Below are 11,355 nucleotides of genomic sequence, written 5' to 3'. Positions count from 1 at the left end.
GAGATTAAGCTTGAGCAGAAAAAATTTAATTGTGCCACGGCAACCAAAAGCATTTTTAAGCAAAAAGGGTCGTCAAATGAGCTGCGAATTAGCCGTAAGCTACACACCACCCCTCCCCCACTTTAACACACAGCATGTTGCCATGAGCTTGCAAATTGTTGCAGCAGCAGCAACTCAACAACAACAAAATGTGCGTGAAATTTGCGTAAATTAGCGCAAAAGTTGAATTAAGCGCATAAACTAACAAACAGCAACTAGATTACGCTCTAAGCTTCGCAACTGCAGTTTAACAACGTGTTGCGGCTCTGGAGAAAATTCACTTTTAAGCCAACTTGGCTGGCATTAGAATAATTGAAAGCAAAGCAAAAATTTAATTAAGCGAATCCACATTGTAGTCTCAACTCAATTGCATTTAATTTGTAATCTTTAGCATTAAGCTCGCAAATAATTGTCACTTGGCTTTGAATTAATTCATGCAAAAACTTTTTAATTGCAATTGAATGAATCTTCATTCTAGTCTCAATTCAATTTCAATTAATTTATTATCCTTAGCATTAATTGTCACAAATTAAATCAATTGCAAACACTTACATATAAATTTTTTTTGGTAATTTCGCAGATCGCGCACTTTGCACATCAGACAGCTGCAAATAATAATTATAAGTTTATTAAAATAATAATACAAATTACCAAAATTTAATAAAATACATTAAGCATGTTTATGAACTGGGCACTATTTCATAATTTATTAAGCTCAAATTCAGTACAAAAATTTGAATACAACTGTTAAAATGTAAGCAAGTAAGAAATACAAGACAAGCAAAATGACATAATCAGAGTTTCATGTTTTTTCATGTTTCACGATATTTTGGCACAAATTGTTGATGTTTAATTTCACAAAAACCAACAACAAATAATTAAGCAACTTTGCTTTGAGCATTAGCAGCAAAACAACAAACAATAATCGACTAATTTTTGAACTAGTTGTGACTAAAAGTTCAAATTTCTATTTTAGTTTGAAGCTTTGAAAAATCATGACAAACAATAAGTGAAAAAAAGGCAAAGGATAACGAGACTTTAATAAACAGCATTTTGCTTTTAGTTTGATAACAATATATTTAAATAAATAAAACAAGCAGCAATAAAATGCTTAGCTTAACTAAATTGTTGCTGTAGTTAGTGACTTTTTCTTTTGCTTTGTGCTGCTTGCTCAAGCAGTGCAAAAATATGAATGCACACGTCTCGTTTTTGCAGTTTGGCCAGCACTTTGGGCTTATCAATGGAAGCTGTGGTCAGCTTTTGTTAAAGTGCAAGGGCAGAGACTTTGTTTGAAATCCCGGAATTGATAAAAGCAAAATCAAACTAACAGCAAACAAAAAGAGCTAAGCTGTAAGCCTAAAAGCATGCAGCATTTTTTATTAGCTTAGCCTGTAAGCAAACTAATGCAAGTTGGCCCAAAAACCAGTTGAGCTACTGACCCAATTTATAAGCCGCATTTGCTGTTCCCAGCCATGCAAATAAACCAGTTCTATTAATTATTGACGACGTCATCGATGATGAGCGTTTGTTTTTTGAATGGGTAAATATTTCACTTGTCTGTCCCCACGCTCAATGGCAATGCAAATTGAAGTGGATTCAGATTTATGCCCATGCTCTGCTTCGATTGCTACGACTGTGATTTGTGGGTTGACGGCGCTGCTCCCCGCGCTTATAAAACTGCAGCAGCTGCGGCGCATAGAACGCATTTAGTGCTAGACAATGTCCAGTTCCAGTTCCAGTTCCAGAGCAAAGCCCAAGCTGCTGCTGCTGCTAACGCTGTTGCTGCTCTGCCTTGGCTTGAGCTGCGCACAGCGTCCGGCGGTGCCGTCGCGTCGTCTTGTAGCGCCCGGCGCAGTATTGAGCGAAAGCTTTGAAACCTTTGACGACGACGCTGATGCTGATGCTGATGATGATGATGACTATGATGATGAGCTGAATGCAGCTGCTGGCGATATGCAGCGCACGGGCGAGCAGCTGCGTCAGCTGCTGGGGCAGCAGTTAAGCCGCGCGGTTGTGCCGCTGGCAACGGCGCCGCTGGCAACGCTAAATCGTCGACGTCCGGCGCTAGTGGCGCCAAGTTCGCCAGCAGCAGCTGCTGCCAGATTTGCTGACTACGACGATGCGCCAGTTGCAGCTCCAGCTCCACTTGACTACAATCCGTATCGCGATAACTTCTCGGACATGAATCCAGATGGCAGCTACATTTTTGGGTAAGCAGCACGCTCACGCTCTCGCTTTCTCGCTCCTGCTTTAACACTCACTCTCTCTCTCTCTCTCTCTCTCTCTATTAGCTACTCTCTGCCCAATGGCGTGCGCCGCTGGGAGCGTGGCTACTTCTCTGGCCAGCAGCAGAGCCGCGTCGTTGAAGGTTTTTCCGTTGAGCCGCGTCATTATCAATCCGGCGTAAGCTACGAGCTGCGCTGCTATCGCGCCGACGCCTACGGCTATCATCCGCTTGGCAGTAAGTTCTCAGCTCTCAGCATCTCTTTCTCACTCACTCAATCTCTCTCGCTCTCTCTCTCTCTTTATTTGCAGTTGAGTACATACAGCAGCCGCCAGTTGTGCGTCGCGATTTGCTGCCTCGCGTGCACTGCTTGAATTTGCAGCGTTAAATTGCAGTTGCACTGCTTTGAACTGCTTAGCCAAATTCTAGCTAAAAACTCTAGCTAACTTTATATTTTTTTTTTTTTTGTGCACGTAATAAATTAAATTCAATGAACTCAATACAACAAATGTTTTACTCTAAATAATAAAAAAAATAAAATTTCCAAGCATTGAAATTTGCATAATTTTTAAAAATAAAAATTAATTTCTTTAGCAATTATTTTTTGTTAAAAAATGTACTAAGGCAGATTAAATTTCAAACTTTATATAAAATTAATTGCAATTAAATATTAAATTATCTGCGCAAGGCAAATTAAAATATATCGCTACATAACTTTTTTTTTAAGCATTGAAATTTTTATATTTAATTTTAATACTAATTTCTTTAGCAATTATTTTTTTGTTAAAAAATTAAAATTAAATTTAAATTTAAAATTTAAATATATCACGACATAACTTTTATTCAAGCTTTGAAATGTTTATAATATTTAAAAATAAAAATTAATTTCTTTAGCAATTATTTTTTGTTAAACAATTTCAAGCTTTCTATAATAATTGCAATCAAATATTAAATAATATGCGCAAGTAAATGTTAAACATATCGCGACACATAGAAATATATAATAATTAAAATTGATTTATTTTCAAAATAAATTATACTTTTTTTAATGCGCAATTGCTGATTTTTTATTAAACCATTTTTAAGCGATTCTAAATATTTGCAATAAGCAATAATTTGCACTGTAATGCAATTCATTTAATTTATACAACAAGTTTTGCCAACAATAACTAAAGCTGCAAAAGTTTGATTTGATTGCTGCTGCATATTTTGGCTGAGTGATGACAACTGTTTGTGAAATGTACAAAGAGTCGTCATGACAAAAGTTAAATACACTTGGCAAACAACAATTGCAATTGTAACTGTCGAAATGCTACGTGAGCTATTATATGGCCACCCAGTTGATATATATTTTGATTTAGAAGTTTTTTTTTGCTAACTGTTTTGTTGCTGTTGCTGCTGCTGCTGCTGCTGTTGCTTTGGGGTATTGGATTTTGGTTGCTCATCTTTGTTTTTGACTGCTGCGCCACACGCGCTGGATATGCAAATAGTCGTCGTTGTCGTCGTCGTAGTGGGTCCAAGTCCATTGAGAACAATGGCATGTTGTTACGGTGTGGAACAAACAAAAGTTGCGGGTGTTATGCGGCGCAGAGAGTTTGGCATCCGTTTGTTGATTTAGGCAAATTTTTATTTAAGCAACAATAACACGAGCGCACGAATTCTTTAGCGGATGTGGTTAAAACCCCTTGACGCAGCAAAGAACAGAAACGAGCTCAAGCTGCTGGCTGACTGGGCTAGAAACAAAAGGCGCCTCCAACAATGACAGCTAACAAACCGTTAAGTGCCGGAACAAATCGCCAAAAATTGAAAACTGTGGGAATCAAGCACCACACCAAACCACCACCCCCCAGCTGAAGTCTGGCGATGTGGCGCGCAAACTACAAACAAATCTCGGTTGGCCAAGCAACACACGAAATAAAAATAAGAAAAATCTATAAATTGTATAGAGAGAGAGAGTCACAGCCAAAAGACAATAAAACCAAATAAAAAGTATGTTCAAATGCCATTTTCAATTGAAACCTGAACGCAATACATACATAGCTGCCAGCATACTTTTTGCAGCCACTGTGTGTGTGTGTGTGGGCATAGATAAACTCGCGCTAAGATTAACAGATGTAGTCGACAATGCGCGACTCTGTGCCATGAACATTCACTAAATAAAAATATAAAACTAAAAAAAAAATTAATTACTGGCTAAGCGAATTTTTAAAATATTAATAATAATAAATAAATTGCAAATTTAATTTTATTTACTTTATTTCAAAAGCAAAACTAAAATAAAAATTTTGCAGCCAATTAATAAATTTAAAAAAAATCAATCAAATAAATTTGAGCTGAAAAATACTTTAATAACCAATTTCTAAAATAGAGTCAAGACAACAAATATATTTATATATAGCAGCGTTCAAGCAAACAGCTCAGATTAGTGCTAATATATTTAAGTTTTTAATATTTTGAGTAGCTTGTTGCATTTCTAGATAATTTAAATCCGATTTCGCTTAAAGCAAACAAACATAATTTGCCATTAGCTCTTGGCTTGTCGACTGCTCAAATTTTAAATCCATGTTGAACACATGTAGGAACAAGACTCAGAGATCGGAGCAGCTAAGCTGGCTGCTCAACTCTCAGCTCTGGGCTATTTGCATAAGCTGGGGGTGGCCAAAAGTTTTCGCACTCTCGGGGGTAGCAACAAATTTGCCATTTTGCCATTTGACATTGGCCACAACATTTTGGGGCACTGCATGTTGCATATGCGATAAGTCTATATATTGCAACTAAAAGTCGTGCCATATAGCAAATGTAGCAAATTAGAGAAAGAGAAAGAGAAAGAGAGAGAGCGCGCGCTAAGACTTTGACTGATCAAAAAGTTGAGTTTAATTTTCTTTTCTTGTATTTTTCTTTTTTTTCTTTTGCTTTTGCTTTTGCGCAAACAACTAAATAACTCAAGTGCAGGCAACTTTGGAGTGAAAATCCAACAGTAATCAACTTAAAGTGAAACTTTATAACAAACTTTTCAACAAACACACACACACACACACACATACACATGCGTATACATATATGTATATAAATATATTGTGGGGCACGCACACACTTGAGTTGTTGTCCTGCCTTTAATTGAGCAATTTACAGCAGCAACTAACCAGCAAATCCAAAAAAGCAAGCAGTGCAGTCTATTGCTCTCTCTTTCACGCACTCAATACAGTGTTGCTTAGCCTTTGACTTTGTGTGTGTGTGCGTGTGTGGCATCAAACAGTGCGTCGACATAGCTTGGAATGCGATAAAAATGTTGAGATTATGTAACCGAAATACTTTCAAATCGAAATCGACCAATATAAATTCATGGCATAGACACTTGCACATGCCAGACGTTTGCCATTTGCTCCTGCCGAACTACAAAAACAAAAAAAAACTAACAGGACTGCATGTTGGGCTTAGGTGGTCGCTGTGCTGGCGCTGGGGGCTTCGTTTGGACCCCCAGGGTCTGGGGATTGATATTGGCTTTGGGTATTGGCAAGGGGCTAACAAGCTTGGCAGTTGGGACTGCACGGAAATGCTGCCAAATGAAATATTGTAAGCACTCACACACACACGCACACACACACACACACATACAGAGACACAAACAAGCTGAGCTTGCCATTTTGGTTTGTCATTATACACTGCAAACAAAATGTGTAATTAAGCTGCAGCAATTTATAGATTTTTGTGCTATTCAAAATAAGTTTTTATATAAATAAATTAAATCTAATTTTCATTTACTTATAGCTTTATATAGAGCAAAGAAAATTTTTAAATATTACTACAATTTTATATATGTAGGCTCGCTATAAAATATTAATATTAAAATAAATTTATTTTAGAAATTATTGCTTATTAAAAAGTTATAGTATAAATTTTGTATTCAGTGTCTAATCTTTGCTTTAAAAACAAAATTTTAATATTTAGCATTATTATTGCTATAACTCATATAGAAATAATACAATGCATTAAATAATTACTGCTATTAATTAAATAATGTAATTATAATGCTATGACTGCATTTCAAAATTCAAAATTTTGAATACTTCATTTAATTCAAAACTGTCAGTACTCGAAAACTCGAGAATTTTGTAAATTAAAATTAAAAATAGAGATAAAAAAATATAAAAACAATTGCTGCTAATAATTAATTAATTTTGTTTGTCGAATTTTAACATTTCTGCATTTCAAAAAAAATTAATTCGAAACAAAAAGTTTATTTAAATTCTCAGTACTCGAAAACTCAAGAATTTTGTAAATTAAAATTAAAAATAGAGATAAAAAAATATAAAATCAATTGCTGCTATTAATTAATTAATTTTGTGTGTCGAATTTTGACATTTCTGCATTTCAAAATAAATTTTGTATACTATTCTTCATTTAATTCAAAACAAAGTTTATTTAAATTCTCATTACTCGCTTATTTTAGAATTTTTTATAATTTTGTGGCAGATAAAATATTAAAAAAAAAATTGCTGCTATTAATTAATTTATTTATTTCTGCATTTCAAAATAAATTTTATATATTTATAAATTTATAAATTAGCTAGCAACAAAGTTTATGGCATGCTCATTGCTAATTCTAGAATTTTGTGTATTTTTTCGCTCAGTGCATAAACAACACCGCAGTCGCCACGAGAGCTTTGTAACAATATTTTATGCTTATATGGTTAAAAAATATTTATTAGTTTGTTGTTTTCTGCATGTGTGTGTGGCTGTTCTTGTGTATTTATATATATGTGTGTGTATGTGTGTGTGTGTGTGTGTGTGTGACACGCGCATTTGCAGCTGCAGCTTTAGAGCGGGAGCTGCGCTGCGAGAGATCCCGAGATCATTTGTATGACTTTTTATGACAATTGCATTTACACAGCTCCAGCTACAACTGAAGCTGATGATGCGTTGGCATTGGCACTGGCGTTGACGTTGGCATTGGGTTGGCGAAAGGCTTTTTGGACGCCGCCGCATTAAAACTGCCAAACGAATTTGACACTGTCGAGAGAGTGTGAGAAACAACAAGAAGCTAACGCCGGCTCTGGCCCAAAGGGCGCTTGGCAGAGTCAACACAACATTATGGCTGCTGTCAAAGAGTTTGCCGACAGAAACAGCAAGAAGAAAGAAGCAGAGAGCAGAAGCAGAAAACAAAATGCTTAAATTTATTAATTGCGCTTTCAGCCTGACACGCCGCAATTTAATCTGACTAAGTGGACTTGACTGACTGAACTGACTTCAAAAACAAAACAACCAAAAAAAAAAAAGCAAAACAAAAATAAAATATATTTTTACCGATAATTGCAGTCATTAAATATATGTAAATAACCGGTATTTGGGTATTGCAAGCGCCTACGCCAAAAAATTTGTGCGCTGATGAAAATAATGCTATTATTTCCGGTTAATGCTGCTGGCTGCGAAGCAAATTTAATTTACAGCTCGTTTGATATAATATTTTTAAATTTCGAACTGTGCGAAGTGATTGGGTTGGGTTGGGTTGAGTCTGAGTGGGTGGGTAGGGGGGGCAAGAGGTTGACCGTTTGATGGGTCGACAGCTGTCACTGACTCGTGCCCAATGGGGCTGGCCGGCTGACTGACTGGCTGGCAATTCCTTAAAAGCATTCAACAGCATTTAACAGTTAATATTTAACAAGTTTTAACACACTTTTATACACGTATAGCATTTATCAGTTATTTATGAAGACAAAGGCACTTTCTGAACTCTAATTTCCAACAAAATACGCTGCCAATGGGGCATATCGATTGACTGCAGCCTTTTGATTGCCAACTAAGGCGATTCAAGTTGTTTGCCAATCAGGCTTAAAGGTCATGCCAACCGAACGTTCAGAAAAGGCTTAAAACAAATTGTGCTGCAGCAAAAGAAAAATATAACAAATAATTTGAGTTAAATTGCTGCAAGTTGTGCTTGAGTTAATTGCTGCTTAATTAGCCTAGTTATTTATATATTTTATATTAAAGAGCAGCTGCTAAATTATAAATTTACTTATGGCTTGCTCAATTATAAGTTTATTTATAAATTTTTGTGTGCGCTGTAGCAACTTTTAATGCCATTTATCATTCAAATATTTAATGGCCACACACTTACCGATTTATCTCAATTGAACACAATCTAAATTATTTCAATATGCAGCCAAAGTGACTGTTATTATTCCTGAGTCACTGTATTCAATGCACAGAGCTGCCTAAAAATAAAAAGAAAACAAAACAATTAATCGATTTGTATACAGAAATGGCAATAAACAGATTTTATAATGCTGAATAAAAATTGTTAAAAAATTCAAACTAATTGCAATTGATGCCAAATAACTTTAAATAAATATAAAGAATATTTTTGAAATTATTTTTATTTACTTAAACAATAAAATAAATGCCAACGACATAACGAGAGTTACAAGTATTAGATAGAGCTAAATTTTGATTAGCTAGTTGCACTTTAAATTAATAGATTTTATTGATTGAAAATTGCTTGAAATTTGTTGCACAAGCTCAAATCAATAATGAGAATGTTATGTAGAAAGTTATTTAAAGGCCACACAGAATGAATGAAAAGCAAATCAATGCACACAACAATGAAAATGACATTGATGAGGTCCTGGTTGGGCAACGAGTGGCATTTATTATGCCAAAATACGTTCATTGTCAAGGACATGCGTGTCCTACCAAATATATAACGATGGGGCGCCTGCTGAGCGTGCTCGGGCTGACTGACTGATTGATTGATTGATTGATTGACTGACTGATTGAATAATCACAAAACGAAACCAAGCGAAACGAAAGGCGAGACAAAAGAAAGGCGGCAAGCGCTTAAACAGCTGACGATTATTTGATAGAGCGCCGGATAGGGATAGTAAGTAGCATATGATAACAGGATAACGGGACAGCACCGAAAAATTGCTGATGAAATTTTAATGTGGGTTATAAAAAGCTGAAATCAATGGAGTGCCCATCAACAAGCTACACACACATACATACATATGTATGTGTGTGTGTGTGTGTGTGTGTATGAATAACGGGGACAGCAGGCCAACAGCTGTCGATAGCATCGGTGGGCTTAACAAACGAGCTGCGAGCTGCGAGCTCCGAGCTGGGAGAGCTGATGATGCTTACGGGCCTGGTCATTGAACCGCAGCAGAGCCAACGCTTGAGGATTGTGCGTAGGTGTTGCTGCTGTTGCTGTCGGCGGTGTCTGCAATCGGCGCTTTGGCCAAACAAATAAGCACACAAGTGTACAGAAGCCGACTCAAAACAGAGATGGACAAGCAAGGCCGCCAATCATACTTTCTCTCTTTCTTCTCTACGCTTTCGCAACAATTCTGACTGTCAAAATCACAAAGGCAACAGAGCTCATGCCGCACTATGCGTATGCGTATGTGTGTGTGTGTGTGTGTGTGTGAGCAAATCATTTGATGCACTGCAAAAAATTTAACTAATTGAATAACCAAACACAAGAGCTGAAATTTCCACACACACACACAGATATTGATTACAGTGTAAGAACAACAGTTGAAAGCGCCAGCAACTGAGAGAGCGCACATATTTAATAATTGAGCTATGCTTTTCATTATTACTGTTTATTATTATACGCAACTACTGCTGTGCTGTCTGCTGTAGTTTTAGTTGTAACTTTTAATTACAAAATGCTTATAACACTAAGCGCAAGCCTTACCTTACCAGCTTTGCTTTTTCCCCATTATAACTACGGCAAATCAGTAAGCTGCACTTTCACTACTTGTTTAATCACGCACAATTCAAACAGCACTGACCTACTCAACTGTGGTCTTGACACTTTTGATCTCAGCGCAAGAACAGAAGCTGAGAGCGCAAGAACTGCAGAGAGCGAGAGTGAGAGTCATACAAATGAGCATACGATAGCAGAGGCTAGCGAAAGCAGCGCTGCTTTCGTTCTTCTGCACTCGATTACTCTTCGCTCTGCGCTGCTGCTGCGCCTGAATGAGCGCGTTGCTGCCAGCGTACGGTGTTTCTCGCTTGTTTGCTTTTGACTGCAGGCTGAAGCGTGGGAACTAAACTGCCGTTAGGCTTAGCAAACTAACAACTGAAGCACATGTTAAGTTTTCAGAGGCAAACAATTTGCATTTGCCAGCTAATTAAATGTTTTGAACAAATCACTAAAATAAATACATATGTATTTGCATTTGAGCATTTTACTAACTCTATGAGCAATTTCTTGCAGTGTAGCTCTGTCTGATTTTTGCTCTTTGCCGCAACACATTTTTCATGATTGGGGAGCCAAAGACTTCACTCTTGAATGGCCTGAGACTGGAGGCGGGGGGCTGAGGGCCCGCCCTCACATTTTGGCATAAAAGGACGTCTCAGTAGTTGAAGCGCAAAATCAATTACAGCGTTGGAGCAGTGGAGCATAAAGTAGACGCTTACAGCGAAGCTGTGGCAATGTTGCATGTGGCAAGTGGCAAGTGGAAAACTGTAACTGCAATTGCAACTGTTGCTGCCATTGTTGGCAACATTGTGGCATGTCCCAGCATAACAAAGCGCCACATTGCTCTGGTCGCCGCCGCCTCGAAACCGACTTATTGACGCTTTTGACCAACGGTCAACATGCGTACAGGTAAAGGCTTTTAATCAAGCGTGTAGCAGAGTGTAGAGCTAGGCGCTAAGCAATGGCCCACAATGGCCGTAAGGATATGCGTATGTGTGTTTGACGATGCGTTAAATTTTATGCCCACAGCGTAGACACATTATCCCAGCTGCCCCGCAGTGTCCTGCCACAAATGCCACGACGTTCAACGTTGCCAGCAGCAGCAGCGCCACCAGCTAAGCGAAATTCAATAAGCGTGCCAGAGCATAACGACGCCCATTGCCAAGCCAGAGAGCTGCAATCGGAGACAGCAGCAATGCCAAAGTTCAAGCTGCCGCTGCCACTGCCACCGCTGCTGTTGTCCAACAATATGTAAGTGGCCACACACACACACACACAGACAAACGCACATATTTCAATTGAGGCGGCAGTCAGCGCTGACAAATACAAAAACCCGTATTACAATTGCAGTCCCAGCGCCCAACCCCAGACCCAGAAGCAACCACTG

The 11,355-nt window shown here is 37.7% G+C and overlaps 1 protein-coding gene across 1 annotated transcript; it reads left to right on the top strand.

Annotated features, from left to right (window-relative positions):
- Window positions 1-1,992: 1,992 nt before the first annotated feature.
- LOC108604940 lies at window positions 1,993-2,651 on the top strand. Its single transcript, XM_017994510.1, has 3 exons — window positions 1,993-2,249; window positions 2,331-2,500; window positions 2,575-2,651. The coding sequence occupies exons 1-3, from the start codon at window positions 1,993-1,995 to the stop codon at window positions 2,649-2,651; spliced, it is 504 nt and encodes a 167-aa protein (XP_017849999.1).
- Window positions 2,652-11,355: the final 8,704 nt, after the last annotated feature.

This window comes from Drosophila busckii, chromosome X (assembly GCF_011750605.1).
Source record: "Drosophila busckii strain San Diego stock center, stock number 13000-0081.31 chromosome X, ASM1175060v1, whole genome shotgun sequence".
NCBI lineage: Eukaryota > Metazoa > Arthropoda > Insecta > Diptera > Drosophilidae > Drosophila > Drosophila busckii.
The sequence above is the reverse complement of the archived record's forward strand: the minus strand, read 5'-3'. Positions and strand labels throughout refer to the sequence as shown.

Coding starts and splice junctions, on each gene's coding strand:
- LOC108604940 (XM_017994510.1), top strand. CDS start 1,993: ATGCAGCGCACGGGCGAGCAGCTGCGTCAGCTGCTGGGGCAGCAGTTA. Junction 2,250..2,330: donor GATGGCAGCTACATTTTTGG/GTAAGCAGCACG, acceptor TCTCTCTATTAG/CTACTCTCTGCCCAATGGCG. Junction 2,501..2,574: donor CGGCTATCATCCGCTTGGCA/GTAAGTTCTCAG, acceptor CTTTATTTGCAG/TTGAGTACATACAGCAGCCG.